Genomic DNA, 20,816 nt, shown 5'->3' with positions numbered 1-20,816 from the left:
GTATGTTACATGTGCTGGCTGTGTGTGTGTGTGTGTGTGTGTATATATATATATATATATATGTGTGTGTGTGTGTGTGTGTGTGTATATATACTGTATATATATATATATATATATCAGGTATGTTCTTTGTGTGTTACATGTGCTGTGTGTATATATGAATATACTGCATGTGCTGCATGTCACATGTGCTGTATGTGCAGAAATTCTGACACAAATTTGCACCTGCTCTGAAAAGGGTGTGTTCCTGTTTATTTCGTTAAAAAACGCACATATAGCACAGCTTCACCTCCACTCCACCCACACTGCTCCGGGAGTGCTCACGCACAGATCACTGAAAAGCCGGTGCTGACTTTCACACGCACGTACAGTATGCAGTCACACAATTTTAGAAAAGCACTGGGTGCATGTAATATAAGCTTTACACGCAGAAATGCTGTAGAACATCACTCCTATGTGTACTATGTCTACCAGGTTATGCTGTGTATGTAGTGCATTGTGTATCTGGGGGAACGGCTGAAGTGCCATGTGCACATACAGATGTGTTTGATTTCATGTCTCTTTCTCTTCTACACCTGGCAGGGTGAGAGCCTGGGGCAGGGATCCTTCACTAAGATATTCCGAGGCATCAAGCGAGACACAAACGGTGAAGAGTGTTATGAGACGGACGTACTGCTGAAGGTGCTGGACAGCACATACAGGAACTTCAATGAGGTGGGGTCTGGACTAAGAGTTCCCTGCCCTTCTCTATCTTCTCCCCTTCTCTTAAGTTCAGCAGCTTCTCCTTCTTCTTCCCTCCTCTAGCTTCCCCTCCCCTTCATCATCTCCAGCCTCCCCTTGACTTTCTCCAGCCTCCCTCTCCTCTTACCTTCTCTAGTATCCCCTCTCCTTCTCAATCTCCAGCCTCTCTTCCACTCATCTTTTCCAGCCTCTCTTCCCCTTCTCCATCTCCGGCCTCCCTCTCCTCTTAACTTCTCCATTATCCCCTCTTCTTCTCCATATCCAGCCTTCCCACTCACATTTTCCAGCCTCTCTTTCCTTCCCTTCTCTAGCCTCCCTTCCCCTTCTCCATCTCCTGCCTCCCTTTCCCTTCTCCATCTCCTGCCTCCCTTCCCCTTTACCTTCTCCAGCCTCCCCTCCCCTTCTCCATCACCAGCCTCCCTTCTGCTCACCTTTTCCAGCCTCCCTTCCCCTTACCTTCTCCAGCTCCCGCTTCCCCTTTTCCAACCTCCATGTTACCTTCTCCAGCCTCCTCTCCCATTCTCCAACCTCCTACTCCCTTAGCTTCCAACGCAGCTTCGTCAATCTATCTTCTGTTTGCCAGCCTCCTGTTCAGGGCCTAGGAAATTGCTGTATAAGGTTGTCCTAGTTTGTTTCCCAAGTAACACAGTAAAGCAGAGGTGGGAGGGAGGAAGAGAAAGAGAGAGGGGGGGGGGGGCTGAACAGAGAGAGAGAGAGAGAGAGAGAGATTTGCTAAATGGGAGGGGGAGTGGGAGATGTGTAAAAGGTTGTCCTGAAGATTTTTGTTTTTCGATTCTAACTCTTTGGGACAGTCCTTTCTGGAAGCAGCCAGTGTGATGAGTCAGATCTCCCACAAACATCTCGTCCTGCTGCATGGAGTCTGCGTGGGGACAGACAGTAAGTGATAATAACCCCCCTCATCCCTTCTGCATTTATATAGAGAATCGCAGGTCAGTGGGAGCTGCAGCATATCAGTACTTCATTCAGGTATCCTGATACAAGCTCAGATATGCTGCTTCTCACTGATAGAAGATATCCTGGTGCAGGTGTGTTTAAGGCTCTATGTGTTGCTTCTGCCTCCTTGCAGCTACCCTGGTACAGATGTGTTTATGGCTCAGCATCATCTGTGTTTCTTCTCCCTGATTGCAGATATTCTGGTGCGGGTGTGTTTAAGGCTCAGTGTGTTGCTTCTCACTGATTGTAGGTATCCTGGCGCAGGTGTGTTTAAGGCTCAGTGTGTTGCTTCTCACTGATTGTAGGTATCCTGGCGCAGGTGTGTTTAAGGCTCAGTGTGTTGCTTCTCACTGATTGTAGGTATCCTGGTGCAGGTGTGTTTAAGGCTCCGTGTGATGCTTCTCACTGATTGTAGGTATCCTGGTGCAGGTGTGTTTAAGGCTCCGTGTGATGCTTCTCACTGATTGTAGGTATCCTGGTGCAGGTGTGTTTAAGGCTCAGTGTGTTGCTTCTCACTGATTGTTGGTATCCTGGTGCAGGTGTGTTTAAGGCTCCGTGTGATGCTTCTCACTGATTGTTGGTATCCTGGTGCAGGTGTGTTTGAGGCTCATTGTGCTGCTTTTCACTGATTGTAGGTATCCTGGTGCAGGTGTGTTTAAGGCTCAATGTGATGCTTCTCACTGATTGTAGGTATCCTGGCGCAGGTGTGTTTAAGGCTCAGTGTGTTGCTTCTCACTGATTGTAGGTATCCTGGTGCAGGTGTGTTTAAGGCTCCGTGTGATGCTTCTCACTGATTGTAGGTATCCTGGTGCAGGTGTGTTTAAGGCTCAGTGTGTTGCTTCTCACTGATTGTTGGTATCCTGGTGCAGGTGTGTTTAAGGCTCCGTGTGATGCTTCTCACTGATTGTTGGTATCCTGGTGCAGGTGTGTTTGAGGCTCATTGTGCTGCTTTTCACTGATTGTAGGTATCCTGGTGCAGGTGTGTTTAAGGCTCAATGTGATGCTTCTCACTGATTGTAGGTATCCTGGCGCAGGTGTGTTTAAGGCTCAGTGTGTTGCTTCTCACTGATTGTAGGTATCCTGGTGCAGGTGTGTTTAAGGCTCCGTGTGATGCTTCTCACTGATTGTAGGTATCCTGGTGCAGGTGTGTTTAAGGCTCAGTGTGTTGCTTCTCACTGATTGTAGGTATCCTGGTGCAGGTGTGTTTAAGGCTCCGTGTGATGCTTCTCACTGATTGTAGGTATCCTGGCGCAGGTGTGTTTAAGGCTCCGTGTGATGCTTTTCACTGATTGTAGGTATCCTGGTGCAGGTGTGTTTAAGGCTCTGTGTGATGCTTCTCACTGATTGTTGGTATCCTGGTGCAGGTGTGTTTAAGGCTCAATGTGATGCTTCTCACTGATTGTAGGTATCCTGGCGCAGGTGTGTTTAAGGCTCAATGTGATGCTTCTCACTGATTGTAGGTATCCTGGTGCAGGTGTGTTTAAGGCTCCGTGTGATGCTTCTCACTGATTGTTGGTATCCTGGTGCAGGTGTGTTTAAGGCTCAGTGTGATGCTTCTCACTGATTGTAGGTATCCTGGTGCAGGTGTGTTTAAGGCTCAGTGTGATGCTTCTCACTGATTGTAGGTATCCTGGTGCAGGTGTGTTTAAGGCTCAATGTGATGCTTCTCACTGATTGTAGGTATCCTGGTGCAGGTGTGTTTAAGGCTCCGTGTGATGCTTCTCACTGATTGTAGGTATCCTGGTGCAGGTGTGTTTAAGGCTCCGTGTGATGCTTCTCACTGATTGTTGGTATCCTGGTGCAGGTGTGTTTGAGGCTCATTGTGCTGCTTTTCACTGATTGTAGGTATCCTGGTGCAGGTGTGTTTGAGGCTCATGCTCAGCTGTGTTGCTTCTCCCTGATTGCAAATATCCTGGTGCAGGTGTGTTTGAGGCTCAGTCTGCTGCTTCTCCAGGATTGCAGATAACCTGATGCAGGTGTATTTGCAGCTCAGCCTCAGGTATTCTGCTTCTTCTCCTTTTTACAGGCATCATGGTTCAAGAATATGTAAAACTGGGACCTCTGGATATTTATCTGAAGAAACAGAAGGACAGCAGTCAGCTCACGGCAAGGTGGAAGCTTGAAGTGGCCAAGCAGGTTGCATATGCCCTCAGTTTCCTGGTGAGTCAGCAGAAGCACACATCCATCAGTGCAGATCACAGACTAGCTGCAGAGTCCCCTATAAACATTGACTGAGGGTCAGGAGGAAATTTGCAAATTCCTGGCTAAGTGCAAAGTCTCTGATATACTATGTCTGTACTTGCAAACTCTGGCCATTCTCCACCCAAACTCCACACCTATACATGCTCACCAGCAAACCATTATATCAGCACATGTACATTTAAAGAGCTCACCTGCAATGTACACACCTTGATGTCAACAAATGTACATTTACACTGCTCACCAGTAAAGTACACGCCATCATGTCTACAAATGTACATTTTACATTGCTCAATGGCAATGTCCACACCATCATGTCTACACACATACATTTACGTTGCTCATTGGCAATGTACACATCATCATATCAGCGCATGTACATTTACACTGCTCACCAGTAAAGTGCACATTATCATGTCAACACATGTACATTTACAGTGCTAATCAGTAAAGTACACATTATCATGTCAGCATACGTACGTTTACACTGTTCACCAGTAAAGTGCATGCCATAATGCGTAAATGTACAACAGGCTGTTTATACAAACCTAAGGCCACATATACATGAAAATCACTTTATAAAATTACCCCCTAAATTTCCTGTGTATGTGAACCATACAATTAGCAGGAATAATTGAAATGTCTAATTTGGACATTCCAAGCTGCAGTGTGAGTATATTTAGTGGCACTGCTTAAATGGATATACATATGATTTGAAACCTTCTAAATTAGATATTTCAAATTATATGCACTGCTCTCTGTGGCTGAATATTTACATTTGTGGGCAGATCTAGCTGCCCCATCTCAAAAAAGGTTGAAAGGGTCAGAGAAGGACAAACAAGGCTATTAGAATGTGGAAGATCTATCATGGGAAAAGAGACTCAAAAAACTAGGAAAAACTTGAACTGGACACTGAGGGGAGATATGATAAAGGGGTATAAAATCTAGATGCTATTCACTAGAGATGGGTGGGCAACCATGGTCCTCAAGGGCCACAACCCAGTTGAGTTTTCAGGATTTCCACAATCAATATGCATGACATCGATTTGCAGACAATAGAAAATGTACATGCAAATCAATCTCATGCATATTCATTGTGGAAATCTTGAAAGCCCAACTTTGGTTGCCCATCCCTGCACTAGAGGCTCAGGTGTAGCAAGCTTTATCCTTTTCTATGGGAAAACCCCTTTAATACATCTGAACCTATGTCTCATAATGGAAGAATTAGGAAGCACCTGCTCAAAGCAGAAGGAAATGCATTATACAAGGCACATTTAGACCTTGTGGACTTTGTCACAGGATGTTTCATAACTGAGATCAGGAAAAGGATTAAGTAAAAGTATGCATGCCAGACTGGTCATAGGTTATTTTCGATACCACATTGGTTTCAGTGCATCCCTAAACCATGACTGTTTGAAAGCGAAGAGTTCAAGATCTGCACGACCATACACAAAATTATTCATGCAGATGCCCCGCTATACATGCTAAACCTAGTGGACCTACCTCCTAGAAACGCCAAAAGATCAGCCCACAAATTCCTCAACTTGCACTTCCCCAGCTGTAAAGGAATTAAATACAAGCAGGCATACGCCACGTCCTTCTCGTACAGGAGCACACAGCTATGGAACGCACTACCCACAAACCTGAAAACCATGGATGTTCTAAGTAACTTTCGCAAATCTTTGAAGACACATCTCTTCAACAAAGCCTACAAAGAGAACCCTTAACGACACAAAATCACCACACCAACCCTCCCAGATACCAAAATACACCTTTAACACTACCCTATCTATCACCTTCTTCTCTAATTCCTCATCCAATCTCTGCTTATCACTAATTGTATCTAAGATCCTGTCATGACTATGTCATAACAATACTCTGTAAGCCACATTGAGCCTGCAAATAGGTGGGATAATGTAGGTTACAAATGCAATAAATAATAATAATAATAAAATACACACCATCATATCAGCACACATACATTTACATTGCTCACCAGTAAAGTACACACCGTCATGTCAGCACACGTACATTTATTACACTGATCACCAGTAAAGTGCACGCCATCGTGTCAACACATGTACAATTGCTCTGATCACCAGTAAAGTGCATTTTATCATGTCAGCACACTACGTTTACACTGCTCATGTCAACATGATGTACAGTTTCTGAGAGCCCCTGGAGAGACCTTCAATCTCATCCATTTCTGTACTTCTTATGTCCTTGTGTCTTCCTTCTCTTCCTCATAGGGAGACAAGAATATCGTCCATGGAAATGTGTCAGCCAAGAACATTCTGCTCAGCCGGGTGGGAGATGTCAGCACTGGGAGCCCCCCTTTTATTAAACTCAGTGACTCCGGAGTCAGTATCACGGTCATGACCAAGGAATGTGAGTGCAGAAAACCTGTGGTGTGGCAAGGCAGAGCTGGACAATCCCAGGCACTGATACAGTACAGAATACCAAAATATATAAGGGCAGTGGTGGGAAAGGATTAGGTAGAGCATGTTATGGACTGTAATAATTCCAGTCACATATTATGTCCTCAAAAATCCAAGCCTCCTTGACTCTCATCACCTTCTAGGAATGAGGAAGGAATTTATTTTATCTAGGGGGTTTCCTCTGGATCACCACAACACACATAGTTATCCTAATGCAAATATCTGTGCATGGCAGAACGCCAGGAACAGACTGTAACAAAACATTGGCATTTCTGGAAATTGTCACATAGAAGCACACTTCACTCTAACCCTCCTTCACTACCTCTTATCTTTTCTAAGTATAACCTTAACCCTCACCCTGATAGGAAGTATGGTGAAGGCAACCTTCTCTCTTCATAGAGAAAACCAGTGAAGAGCACCAACCTCAGCCTGTTAGAAGCCAGAAAGATGTCTGGGCATAGGTTTTGAAGAGATTTTGCCCCTGAATTGTTCTTCCCTGGGTCAGTAGCTGCCAAAGTCCCTCTCAGATATCCTTTCATTGCAGTGCTGATGGACCGCATCCCCTGGGTGGCGCCGGAGTGTGTGTGTGATCCTAGGAGCCTGGCTCAGGAGTCAGACCGCTGGAGTTTTGGTGCTACACTCTGGGAGATCTTCAACAGCGGGAGCATATCTCTAAGTGTCCTGGAGCCAATAGTGGTAAAGTAACATACATAGTAACATAGTAGATGACGGCAGAAAAAGACCTGCACGGTCCATCCAGTCTGCCCAACAAGATAACTCATATGTGCTAATTTTTGTGTATACCCTACTTTGATTTCTACCTGTGTTCTTCAGGGCACAGACCGTATAAGTCTGCCCAGCACTATCCCCGCCTCCCAACCACCAGCCCCGCCTCCCAACCACCGGCTCTGGCACAGACCGTATAAGTCTGCCCAGCACTATCCCCGCCTCCCAACCACCAGCCCCGCCTCCCACCACCGGCTCTGGCACAGACCGTATAAGTCTGCCCAGCACTATCCCTGCCTCCCACCACCGGCTCTGGCACAGACCGTATAAGTCTTTCCATTCTAAGTGTTTCCATTCTAACTGTTTACTATTCCCTGTCTGGTTCTCATTAATGAGCCATTAAGCATGGTCTCTTGACATACTCCTTTCCACCTTACTTGCTGTAGAAACTCTTTCTTCTTATTCCTTCTGATTTGGCTCTCGTCAAGAGCCCATCATGCATTTCTCTTTCCTGCCGAAGAATAAATGTTACTTCTATATTTCACCACAAGAGGGCACTGCTCCATCACACAAGTAGGTTTGAAGTCAGGAAATTTTTATTGGTTTGACAATTTTAAGACACTATTATTGCCAAAGTTGTACTGTACACAGAGGAGATATTTTTCCTTACCCTTTGGAAATTGCCTCAGGTACAAAGTATCCACATACTTTTATATCAGGTTTTTCTTTGGGGAAAAAATTCTATGGAAAATAATGTGCTTAGATTGGAAAATACCCAAAGAACACTGCCCCTCAATCCTCATTGAGGAACAGCACATCTTTTAATCAAACAGCACTAGTGTTCCTTGGTGCAGTAATTTATTTATTTATTTAGATTTTGATCACACCTTTTCAGTAGTAGCTCAAGGTGAGTTACATTCAGGTACACTGGGTAATACTAACAAAGCCCACTCAATAACCAAGCTAAGGGGCCCTTTTACTAAAGTATGATAAAATCTGACTTAAAGTGTTATAACACAGGACTTTACCGCTTGCTAAGCCCAGATTTTAGCACAGCACTTTTTAAGGACTTTTTCTTTTGTTTTATTTGCAGGTTGCACACTGCTGTTCCCATTAGCGCGTTGTACTTGTAGAAAATTAACATAGGAACACTTAGGGGCCATTTTACTAAGCCGCGTAGACGTATATATGTGTCAATTTTGAACTACCGCCCAGCTACCGCATGGCCCAGGCGATAATTTCATTTTTGACGTGCGTCCGCTAAGTGCACCAAAAATATATATTTTTTATTTTCTGGTGCACGGCGCTAACTGGGCGGTAATCGGCATTGTATGTGTGCTGACGATTACTGCCTGGTTAACGCGTGAGACCTTACCGCTAAGTCACTGGGTGGTGGTAAGATCTCAGGCCCAAAATGGACACGCGCCAATTTTCATTTGGCCTCAAGTTTTTTTTTTGCCCCAAAATAAAGGCCTTTTTTGAAGGAGCACTGATAAATGGACTTGCGCACGCCCAATACACGTGTCTCCACCAGCACAGGCCATTTTTCGGCGCACCTTAGTAAAAGGACCGCTTAGTGCATTAAATCTGCATTAACAAACAATAAGAGGCAATGATCTGCAAAAGTAAAACAGCAAATCATGGAGCAGACTGACAATATGAAGAGAAAATGCAGTTTTATTAAGACACGACAAGCACCTGACGTGGCTGCAGAGGGCCACGGGGTCCTGTGCCCCAGCAAATTTCATCCAGGCCCCTGGTTTGGCTGGCAGGGGTCCCCAACCCCCGCCAGCTGAAGCCTTCTTCAGCGCTGGTCTCCAGCGCAGCCACATTCGCTGCCCTGCTCTTCTTTCTTCTTGCTCCTCCTGTGCACGCTGACACTTCTTTACGTGAAACTGAGAAGGAGCATCTCTTTAACAAGGCTTACCACAAAGATCTACCAATGTGAATATACAAAACTCCTCCACACATAGTTAGAACTGTCTTATAATATCTGCTTGTTATACTACTATCATGTCTTATCATTATCATGTTACCAAAGATTCTTCTGTAACACTAAACGCCTATTTTCTACTATATTTCCACTACTCATGATGTATTGTAAGCCACATTGAGCCTGCAAACAGGTGGGAAAATGTGGGATACAAATGCAATAAATAAATAATGATGTCAGAAAATCTTGATCTTTTTTAACCCTTTAAAATCTAAAACCAACCCTTGCCCTCTATGACTGTGCAGATCTCATGGCTCACCGCGATCTACAATTTCAGGGGGTGTATGAATGCATCCAGGGGTCGGGCGCCAATACAGGTGGTACACAACATCCCTTTTCCTCAGTCCTTCAGTGCTCCCCTCACACCCCCTTTTTGCATGGTGTCCCAGGAGAAGACCATCTTATCAACTGAAATAGATGGTTCTGATTATAGTGGGAGTCTTTGGCCAAGGATCATGCCGTAGACCCTCTTCCCAATTATAGGTTCTAAATCTAGACACTAGGCATCACCATTATATAAGGGCTTCATTCTCCCCAGGAGCTGTAAGCACTGCCCCTGTAGCCCCACCCTCAGTTTCACCTCTTTTCCCCACAAAAGGGGGAGAGTAAATTCCAAGGGGCCCTTCAATTTTCCAATGTAGAATCTCTTTGAAATTTTGCACAAAGTGCTGGTAGTGGAGGGAAATTTGTGTTGCTGTTACTGAAGTGACACAAAGCACTGCTCTACATCCATTATTGTCACAACAGAGCCAGAGATCCTGGGGTCTCTGCGGCACATTTTCCTAAAATTGATTGGGGTTGGGAATTGATTTGTGGGGTTGGGATTACCCTGTGTTGCCCCCTCCTCACAGCTGTAGATCTGCCAAGGTATTCTAATCAAGGAGGGTGATTTTAAGTGAGTCTGTTTCCTCACAACCATCCCCATCCCCTAATAAGAGATTGATGCTGTTCTCCCCCATACACACCCCACACCTTTCATCACCAGTGACTGACACATCTTTCTCCCTCTCCCTCAGAAGCTGAAGTTTTACCAGGATCAGCTCCAGCTGCCAATCCTGAAGTGGACAGAACTGGCTAATCTCATAAAGTGCTGCATGGATTACAGACCCTTCCTGCGCCCGTCCTTCCGAGCCATTATCAGAGACCTCAATAATCTCATCACATCTGGTAGGTCTTACTGCACAGTTACAGTGAATGCCTGACCACATCCTGGCACCTTCATCCCATCAGCATCCAGCAAAATCACTTACAAAGTTATTACATGCCCCTGGATCCTGGCTCTCTTCGGGTCATGTAATGTTTATTATATTGTTTCTCGTCACATTACTACAAAAGCAGCAGCTGAAAAGTTGGTGGGTTTTTCAAGGCTATTCTTTCATTGTATACCCAAATTGTCTTGCTGATGAGATCCTTTAAATATAGGATAGAGGCCTGGTGGTGTGGAGTCAGTCTGCAATAAGTTTCAGGAGAGGGACATACAGAAGGAGCTTTATGTATGCTGCTGGGGAAGGATATGTAAGGAGCACACTGCCCCCCCCCCCCCCTCCTCCACACACACACACATCCTTGGTGAGCTCCTAGGGAGGAGGCCTAAAAGGAATACCACTGATGCCCCCTGCTGTAAGCTTTTGGCAGTGTAGGTATGGAAAGCAAACTCCATGAGTATGGAAGGCAATGTCCATGGCCGCTTAAGTGCTGAATATCAACTTAAGCGGCTATGTGTTAGCCAGCTTCAAAATAATTGGATATTCAAAGCCAAAGCCCGCACAGGTCCTGACTTTGATTATCTTGGAATAATGCCGTCAGCGGTGAGCAAAATGCCCACTGCCGCTGGCTGAATATCCTTGTTACTAAAAGTAAGGTTATCTCAAGAAATAATGGAGTTAGGCTTGTTAGTGATTTATAGGCCTCTGGGGAAATGGGCATCCATAATTGAAGAGTTGCAGGCTACAACATAGCTTTCCTCAGTAGTTGTAGCTGGCGATTTTAATCTTCATTTAGATGATACAGAGGATCAGGATGGGACTGCATTTTATATTTTTTAAGCAGTTTAAATCTGAAAGTTGTGAATTAATTCTGTTTTCATGTGGGAGGTCATAAGTTAGACGTAATCATTTCCTCTTTAGATATTATAGGATGGAAAATAATTAATCATCTTCTTTAACTGAAATATTGTGGTCAGATTATTTTTTGCAAAGTTTTGGGGTGAAGACATAAACAAGTCACTTAACCCTCCATTGCCTGCCGTATTGAGCCTGCCATGAGTGGGAAAGCGCGGGGTACAAATATAAAAAATTAAAAATTAAAATTAAGCCATGTTATTTTACTGTTTTTTTAAAAGCTGACTGCTCCAGGAAGAATTAGGCCCTGATATTCAATGCTGGGCCATATCGGGGCATCGATATTGAATGTCCGGGGCCATGCCAGCATGTGATGTCTACCGGATCTTAGGCAGACCCCCAACTGAATATTGACTAGGACCTGCATAAGAGGAAGCAGTTGATCTCACTCCCTCCTTTTCTAATCCCTCCTAAAGCAACAAATATGCCCAACAAACTCCCCCCTCAACCACTCAACCCTTGTAGGCTGTTCCCCCGGGCCTACCTTTAATAGCCCTGGTGGTCTAGAAGGTCCTAAGGGCAGGAGCGATGCCCACTCATGACTGCCCATTGCAGCTGTAGGCTCAAAATAGCCGCTGTGACATCATTCCTGTTAAAGGTAGGCCCAGGAGGCCTACAGGGGTTGGGGGTGGGGTTCATCAGGCATGTTTTTTGCTTTGGGGGATTAGGGAGGGGGGATCTGAATGAGGGGGAGGGATAAAATTCAGAGGGGGGAAGGAAAAAGGGACTGAATCTGAGAGGGGTGGCCATTGCTCTGGAGAGAGGATCGGGAAGGAGAGGGGATCAGAAGACCCTTCGGGCTGGCCAATATTCAGACCAGTGCCCAGTTAGCTTGGCAGATAAAGTTAGGAAAGTCTTTTGGCTGTCCTAACTTTATTCACTTGCTTAACTGGATAGCAGTCTGTATATTGCTGCTAACCAGTTAAGTACCATCTCAGCCCGTGGACCACTCCGGCACCAACGAGGCACTGCATGGACAGTTAGTGCTTAGACCAGTTCTTTATCTCTTGTTTAACTATACAAAGAACTTGCCTTGAGTTTAGCCACCCATCTATTTATCCCAACTGACTCTGTACCACCCACCTTATCCCCATCTATATATCTGCACTTGGCCCCTCAGCTATATGGTAAGCTGTATTGTAGAAAAGCATTAGCATAATATCTATGTTATTTGAATGTTCTAATGTGTGTTTATTAGATGTCTCATTAGTATTATGCTGACATTACTACTACTACTACTATTTAGCATTTCTATAGCGCTACAAGGCGTACGCAGCGCTGCACAAACATAGAAGAAAGACAGTCCCTGCTCAAAGAGCTTACAATCTAATAGACATTGCATTATATCTCTGTTGTTTGAATTTTATTGCTGTTAAATGTGTATATTTTTAATGCTGTTTTCATGGTAGTCCTATTATTAGGTCTCGTTTACCTCTTTTATTGTATTTATGTTTATTTATTTATTTTAACCACTTTTAACCCACTTATAAACTAAGCAGTTTCCATAAAATCATGATTACTAAAATACAAAAATAACAAAATGCATATTCATTAGCATTATCACAAACTCTCCCAACCTGCATTGCCTATCAGAAAAAAGCTTGTTAGTGGTGGGTTTGGGGGGGCTCAGCACCCAAGGTAAGGGAGCTATGCACCTGGGAGCAATTTGTGAAGTCCACTGCAGTGCCCCCTAGAGTGCCCGGTTGGTGTCCTGGCATGTCAGGGGGACCAGTGCACTACGAATGCTGGCTTCTCCCACGACCAAATGCCTTGGATTTGGTCGTTTCTGAGTTGGGTGTCCTCGGTTTCCATTATCGGCGAAAACCAAGGTCGCCCATCTCTAAGGTCGACCATCTCAACATTTAGGTCGACCATCTCTTAGGTCGACCTAAATGTTGAGATTTGGGTGTCCCCGACCGTATTATCAAAATGAAAGATGGATGCCCATCTTGTTTCAATAATACGGGATGCCCCGCCCCTTCGCGGGGTCGTCCTCAGAGATGGGCGCCCTTAGAGATGGTCATCCCCGTTCGATTATCCCCCTCCACGTGTTCCACGCTGAACTCTAAGCGTATTCCATAACAACGTTCGTGACTTAATTGGCTTAACAAGCTAATCAGCACTGATAACAGCACCTAACAAGCAATAATGAGAACTAATTGGCAATAATTAGAATTTACATGCACAACTCACTAAGGGCCCCTTTTACCAAGCTGCGGCAAAAGGGGGTTGGTGCTGGTGTCGACGCGTGTTCTACACGCGCAACGAGACCCCCTTTTACCGCAGCTAGTAAAAGGGAAGTCTCGCTTTCCTACAGGACTTTGCAGAATGTAACAACTACATTGGTGTTGGGGGAGAGGGTTGGTCTGAACAGGCTATACCATATTTTTTTTTCACTGAAAAGTTTATTGAGAAAAACAAATTTGACAAAATATACCATATTTAATAAACTTATATTGATTCCTAATAGGAGCAAGAGTTAATTTTAAATTGATGATTTTTGTTTGTATGGTCTAGCTCTGCCCTGTTTAACCCATTTTGTAAAGTATTATATTCCTGCCTAGCGACTGAGATCAGAAACTGAAATTCAATTAACACTGCCTAGTGACTCTTATATTAAACTGTGGAATATAAGAAATAGGACTGTTGTAGGTAGTGGACCTTCATTGTAGAATTCTTCTCCTTGAGTAATGAGAGAGAAAACTGCTTGTAGAGAATTCAGGAATGTTTTAAAGCTTTGACTCTTTCATTTACTTTTATTGGGATGATTGTATTGATTTAATGATGTTTTAGATTATAATTGGTATATAATTGAACTATGACATTAGCTGGAAATGTTATTATGTGATGATTAATTTGATTATTATGATGTCATCTGCTTTGAACCAAATTGGTACAGTGGCACATAAATGTCCATTTTAAATTACCAGCAAGGGTAGGAGTGAGAAACGGATAATGGCGCTTCAAAATCAAACCCAGGGACATAAAAGATGAGGATTAAATCTTTATTGATGATTCGACATGGCACCGTGTTTTGGCTTAAATGTGCCTACCTCAGGATTCTCAGAATGGTAAGAATATTTCAGACAGCAGGTGAACCAGTCAAAAATGGCTGAGATGAAGGAAGGTCTTGAAAAAGACCACTCCAGAAATTCAGGAAATTTTAATATCATACGCAATCAGCCGTAATAGCTGACAGCGTATGATTTTAAAATTTCATTAATTTCCGAGACTCCTGAGTCATCAATAAAAATTTATTCCTCATCTTTGATGTCCCTGGGTTTGATTTCGAAGTGCCATTATCTATTTCTCGCTCCTACCCATTCTCTGTGTTCTCTCGTGGGATTCTGGTGTTCCTCCACAATTGTGGACTCCTTGTGCTTGACATATTAAATTACCACCTCCCTGTCCTTTTTCAGATTATGAGCTCCTAGTAGACCTGTCTCCTGGAGACCTGCCCGTTAAGGACAATTTTTGGCGATGTATGAGTCTCACAGACCTCCTGTACCCCCCATTCTATGAGGAACGTCATTTAAAATACATATCTGCTCTGGGAAAGGTAGGAATGGGCAGAGGGGTGGGTGGGGCATATGAGGCATCCATTGGTCTCAAACCTGCCATATCATATACTTAGAGTTACCATATTTGCTCCTCAAAAAAAGAGGACACATGCCCCGCCCCATCCCACCCCCTTTCACACACACACCACCCCGCCTCCTGTCACATACCACCCTACCCCTTTCACTCCCCCTCCCCCATCACACACCCCTAAGGGTGTCCTCTCCTCTCCTCCCCTTACCTTACTATAGTGCCCTAGTGGTCTAGTGACCTCTTCGGAGCAGGAAAGAGCCCCCTCTTTCCTGCCCAGAGTGCCTGCATACTGCTCCTTGCTGACTCCGGTCTCGGTGCCAATCCAAAATAGCCGCCAAGAGTTGACTCGACCTCGCGAGACTTCAACTCTCAGCGGCCATTTTGAATCGGCACAGGGACCATCAGCAAGGAAGTAGTATGCAGGCGCTCCGGGCAGGAAAGAGGGGGCTCTTTCCTGCCCCAAAGAGGTCACTAGACCACCAGGGCAGTATAGTAAGGTAAGGGGAGTGGAGGATAGGACACCACTAGGCTCGCGCGCCTGTCCATTTCTCCAGAAATCCGGACAAACGAGCTGGCTGTCAAAATCCGCCCGGCTGCCTGGCCATGTCCTCAGAAAGAGGACACGTCCAGGTAAAACCGGATATATGGTAACCCTACATGTACTGAATGAAGAGAGGATAGTGATTGGATTACCTCAAAGACGTTGGCAATATGGGTGCCTCATACACAAGAGACTTGGAGAAAGTAGTGTGGCTACCACATTAGCCTACTTTAAAGGTAATACTAGCTGTTAAGCCCGTGGGCGAGATTTCCAGCTACCCTCCTCACCGCCGCTCCCTCCCCCTCCATGCCGGGCCCCCTGCACTGATCTGACAGCGCCTCTCAGGTGAGAGGCGCTGTCAGGTCAGTGCAGGGGGCCCGGCAGAGGAGGGTGGGAGCGGCGGTGGGGATGGGGGGGTGGAGGTTGGTGCGTGCGATGTTCGTTTCCAGGCAGCAGCGTCCGACAGTGACTCCGACTCCGATTCCCTCTCTGTTCCGCCCTCTAACGTCATCATGTCTTGATGCGAGGGCGGGACAGAGAGGGAAGTCTCTACTGCGCATTTGCAGGTGAGTCGGTCACTTGCCGTTTATATGTTTGATGATAGAAATAAAACAAATAAAATAACACAAAAGAAAGGAAAATAAGATGATACCTTTTTCCTTGGACTGCCATAACGTAATACACTTTTGACAAGATTTTGAAGGTAGATCCTTCTTATCCAACCTGAAGAAAGTTCTGCCTCTAGAAACTTGTTAAAAAAAACTAATGTTAGGAAAATAAGGTGATACCTTTTTATTTCTATTTACTACATAAGAGACTGTTATTGTATCTATAAGAGGACCTTGTGTAGAAGTACAAATCCTCAATGGCACAATTAGACACAAGGGTGAAGGTTGAAAAGGTGAAAATCAGGAGAATTTAGATCATATTTTGCCCAGATTTTGCAAGAATTATTAGAGAGACCCGAAACCTTTATTTGCCTTCATGTTCTTTGTTTCTCTGAATCTCCAATACGGCAAATAACATACTTACCTACTGTTATCCATTCACCCCCTCACTGTCATTCACTAACCATCACACACTGTCACCCACTCACCCCCTCAATGTCATTCACTAACCATCACACTGTCACCCACTCACCCCTTCACTGTCATTCACTAACCATCACACACTGTCACCCACTCATCTCCTCACTGTCATTCACTAACCATCATACACTGTCACCCACTCACCTCCTCACTGTCATTCACTAACCATCACACACTGTCACCCACTCACCCCTACTCACTGTCATTCACTAATCATCACACTGTCACCCACTCACCTCCTCATTGTCATTCACAAACCATCACAGACTGTCATTCACATATCCTTCACACACTATGAAATACTGTCATTCACTCACCGTCACAATCATCTTCTCATACTTGCTCACTGTCATTCAGTTACCCTCACACACTGTCATTCACTCTCCCTCACAATCATTCACTAATCTTAACACACTTGTCATTTATGCCAGGGGAATATGTATAGCTATGAGATCTTAAAAGATCTTAAATCATCTGGGGGGGGGGGGGGGGGAAGCGATTACCTTGGGCTACTGTTAACTTTTACCACAAATCAGTTTATTTTAGTATAATTTAGAAGTAAGAGATTTTTTTTTACCTGGGGTCGTCTTTGGGGGCTTCGGAGGGCCCGGAGGATGGGGTGGCGGAATGGGCAACTCAGGACGAGGTCGCTGGTCAGTGGGAGGGCCGCCGCAGGAGGCAGTGCCACAGGAAGCAACACTGCTGTTTCTAGTGGCCTGGGGACATTTGGACACGTCCTCGGGTGTCGAGATGTGGGCAGGACCTCCCCGGTGTCTTCGGGCCCGTTTTGGGCGAGTGGCGGCTGGCAAAGGTGGTCCGGGAAGCTCCGGCCATTTCAGTGGGGGAGCGCTGTGACTTTGCGTCTGACCGCGATTGTGTGAGGACGCAGGAGGCAGAGGGAAGTCCGGATTCCAGCAGGGAAATGACTGGCTTGCGGCATAGCCTGCCTAGAGGGGGGGAGGATGCAGCATGTGTGTGCGTGCTGTGTGCAGCGTCCATCCCTGGAGCTCCGGTAGTCCTCACTGAGGCCTGGGACTAAATTTTTATGTGGGCCCGGCTGGAGTTCCAGGGAGTTCAGTGGTTTTTGTGATTTTTTGTTTTGTTTTTGCTCCGTTTTTCGGAAAAATCCATCGGGACCGGATTGGTTGGAGGTCAAAACGTAAGGGGACCTACAGGAACAAGGTAAGGGGTCAAGTGGCTCAAAACTTTATTTAGTTTTTTTTTTAATTTGCGAGTTTTGGGAATTTTGGTTCTGGTAAGGAAAGGGTTAATTGGATTTTAATTTTTTTTGTAGTTTTGGGTTCTGAGAATTTTATTAGTATTTTCTGCGGAGTTTAAATTTGTTAAATAAGGTTTTAATTAGTGGTTTCAGTGGGGGGCTAAAAAAGGGTCTATTTTGGGGTTTAAAATTATAAATTCGACGGTGAAGGTGCAGGAGGGATTGATTTAATTTTTGAAATAGGAATTAATTTAATTTGGGGATGTTTATATGGTTTTTTTAGGAAATGGTGAGGCGGACATTAAAAATATTATTTTTGAAAAATAAAAACATGATTCAGTGGGGAGTGAAGTGTTTAATTGTGGTGGAGAATTGGGTACAGATTGGGATAAGCTAGGATGTAATTTTAAAAGAAATTTCATTTTTTACATTGATTCCTATGGGGAAAAGCAAAAAGAAAATAGAGACTTGGCTGGGTCAGTTAGAATGTCAACGGCCTGGGGGGGGGGAAAAGAATTCTATGGGGCACTTTTATTGGCTAGGAAACCACTGGTGCCCAAGTTGGGCTTCTGTTGGCTTGGCAATGCTGCTACTGATAGTTGCCAGAAGGAGCTGAAGCTGAGGGAGTGAGAGGCTGTGTGATGCTGGGTGTCAGTATCTGATTGATTGCTGAGTTAGGAATTAAATCACTAATAGAAGTGGTGAAGTGTGTGAAATAAGAGGGGGGGGGAGATTGATCTGAGTGTGAGTTTCTGAAGGTTTAAAGTCTCATTTCCTTCTTGGGACTGAAAGGTAGCAACATTGTGTTATGTATGGTTGATGAGTGACAGAATAGTAACACTAGGAAGGGTTGGGTGTGATATAGTGAAACTTTAATATTGCAGAGTTAAGGTTCTGACACTGGTGTAATTAAGGAGGAAATCAGTGTTTAATAGGGTGTGAAAGGGTATGGGGATTAAAGGATAGAATGTTCTGTGGAAGAGAAGGCTGAGAGAGACGCTGCCTGAGAAATAGGGTGAGTGAGTTCCTGCACCGCTTCTTTTAGAACAGGGAAACAAAATGAGGATAGGTTTGGAAGGAAACTGTATTTTATTTAAATTTTGTTTTAATTAGTAAGTGGCCACAGTTTTGGTTTAACTAATTAAATGTCCCATAGAAGAGGGTATCCTAAAAAGATAGGGAGATAGGGTTTTGTCTCCTGTTTTAGTTCTTTAAGTAAGGTGTAGGAAGAAGAGGAAAAAGCCCCCTAGGAACTGGTGTCTGGAAACTTACTTGGGCCCCCACGCAAGCAAGCTTCATTTCTCATGGCCAGAGATACTGAATAAAAATTTGTCTCAGCTAAATGATATTTGATCAAATATTAATACAAGAAAAACTACTTACCTGGATTAGATGAGTCCTAAATTCCGGTGGAGTGAACATGAAGGTCCTGTAGAAACATAATTGGTGCACAAAGGATCAAATTCCTTTTATACATAGGAAAAACAAATAATTCAAAGTGAAACAAATGTTAATAATTTTGAGATGGTATACAAAAATTTGTAAAAAGGAGATACGTATCTGATGTATGTTGATCAGTGGGGGTGGGTGTAGTCATCCTGTGAGAATACAAAGAAAAACAAATGGGATTTGCTACAATTTCATCCTTATGTAGTTATATTCTGAAAATAGGGGAAAGGCTTAGTTGAGAGAAAAAAACATTGTTACTTATTTCCAGTTGAATTACAAATGTCCGAGAGTTACTGTTTTATTTTAAAGTACACTTAGAAAGGAATTTCACCATTAAATGTTATTCACTTATAAATAATAAATTGTGGGGTTTTATTTCTTACCAAGAATAGGGAGACAATCCTAAAATTAGCTTAAATTCCTCTCTCGCTCTTTGAGGGCGAGAGACGTGGTTAGTTTTTTTTTGTGTCATCTCTTCATTTCTGGGTACTGTGTTCTCGGAAGCCTGCCTCGACTACTATCATCAGCTGAGGGAGAGATTACATTAGCACAGTCTTGTTTCATAAAATGAGACACTGTGCTAAAATAATCCAACCTAACAGTAGCCCACATTGATAACTCCCCCCCCCCTTCTTTTGTGACTGCTGGGGATAAGGCGCCCTTTGTCGGTATCCCTTGTGGAAGGGTTACTGCTTGATAAGGGATAAGCATAGTGGGCTGCAGGTCCTGACATTTCATGTCAGTGGTGAGTGATGACTTTTATCTCCTACTTCTTCTTTCTTTACATGTCTGAACTTGTCAGCTCCAATCCCAGAGTCTTACCTCAGAAGAGAATGAGGCAGTTCTTCCCACTGGGCCCTGGGAGCCCCAGCCATGTATGACAGCCTGGCATAAGAATCAGAAAATGAGTGGGATCTTACACTTCCTTTTCCCTGCCCCCACTTACCAATAGTCTTACTCTACTTTCTCTCCTCTCTCTCTGTAAGGGCAACTTTGGCAGTGTGGATCTGTGCCGCTATGACCCTCTTGGGGACAACACGGGTGACCTGGTAGCAGTGAAGAAGCTGCAACAGAATACAGCTGAACATCTGCAGGACTTTGAGAGAGAAACTGAGATCCTGCGGGCCCTGCATAATGATTTCATTGTACAGTACAGAGGCGTGTGTTATAATACAGGTAAAAGGAGACCCTGTGTTCCTGTGCACAACAGCAGAACACAAAATGCAAACCAAATGACAGTTCAATAGAATTTATTGTAAACTGTAGGAGAGTCAAACACAGGGCCGCCGAGAGACTGGGCCAGGCCCAGGACAAGGCCACCCCCGGGGCCCCCCCACCCGAAGTCGCCGGGCCCCCCCTCCACCGGGCCCTCTCTCCACCCCCGGGCCCTCTGCACTGACCTTAAGTGCCTCACCTTCGAAAGCGCAGCAAGCAGCGGCAGACCACGTCTTCCTTCCGTGTCCTGCCCTCGCGGAAGTAACATCAGGCGAGGGCAGGACACGAAAGGAAGGAGTGGTCTGCTGCTGTTTGCTGCGCTTTTGAAGGTGAGGCACTTAAGGTCAGTGCAGAGGGCCAGTTCAATGCCAGGGAGTGACGGAGGGCGGGCAGGCCGGATTGTGGTGGCGGCGCCAGGCCCCCCCCCCCCCCCCCCCGTAGGCCTGGGCCCGGGGAATTTTGTCACCCCTGTGCCCCCCCTCTTGGCGGCCCTGGTCAAACAAAAGAAGCTCTGGGCCCCATTTACCAAGTTGTGGCAAAAG

At 44.9% G+C, this 20,816-nt stretch overlaps 1 protein-coding gene across 4 annotated transcripts in view; it reads left to right on the top strand.

Annotated features, from left to right (window-relative positions):
- JAK3 (Janus kinase 3) overlaps window positions 1-20,816 on the top strand; it is a 102,015-nt gene that overhangs the window by 50,780 nt on the left and 30,419 nt on the right. For all 4 annotated transcript variants that reach the window (XM_030218808.1, XM_030218806.1, XM_030218807.1 and 1 more), the window contains 8 exons: window positions 583-714; window positions 1,554-1,638; window positions 3,722-3,855; window positions 6,144-6,282; window positions 6,877-7,028; window positions 10,068-10,218; window positions 14,591-14,730; window positions 20,046-20,235. In XM_030218808.1, the coding sequence (XP_030074668.1) occupies window positions 583-714; window positions 1,554-1,638; window positions 3,722-3,855; window positions 6,144-6,282; window positions 6,877-7,028; window positions 10,068-10,218; window positions 14,591-14,730; window positions 20,046-20,235 (1,123 nt within the window). The remainder of the gene's footprint in view (window positions 1-582; window positions 715-1,553; window positions 1,639-3,721; window positions 3,856-6,143; window positions 6,283-6,876; window positions 7,029-10,067; window positions 10,219-14,590; window positions 14,731-20,045; window positions 20,236-20,816) is intronic.

This window comes from Microcaecilia unicolor, chromosome 11, assembly GCF_901765095.1.
Source record: "Microcaecilia unicolor chromosome 11, aMicUni1.1, whole genome shotgun sequence".
Classification (NCBI taxonomy): domain Eukaryota; kingdom Metazoa; phylum Chordata; class Amphibia; order Gymnophiona; family Siphonopidae; genus Microcaecilia; species Microcaecilia unicolor.
The sequence above is the reverse complement of the archived record's forward strand: the minus strand, read 5'-3'. Positions and strand labels throughout refer to the sequence as shown.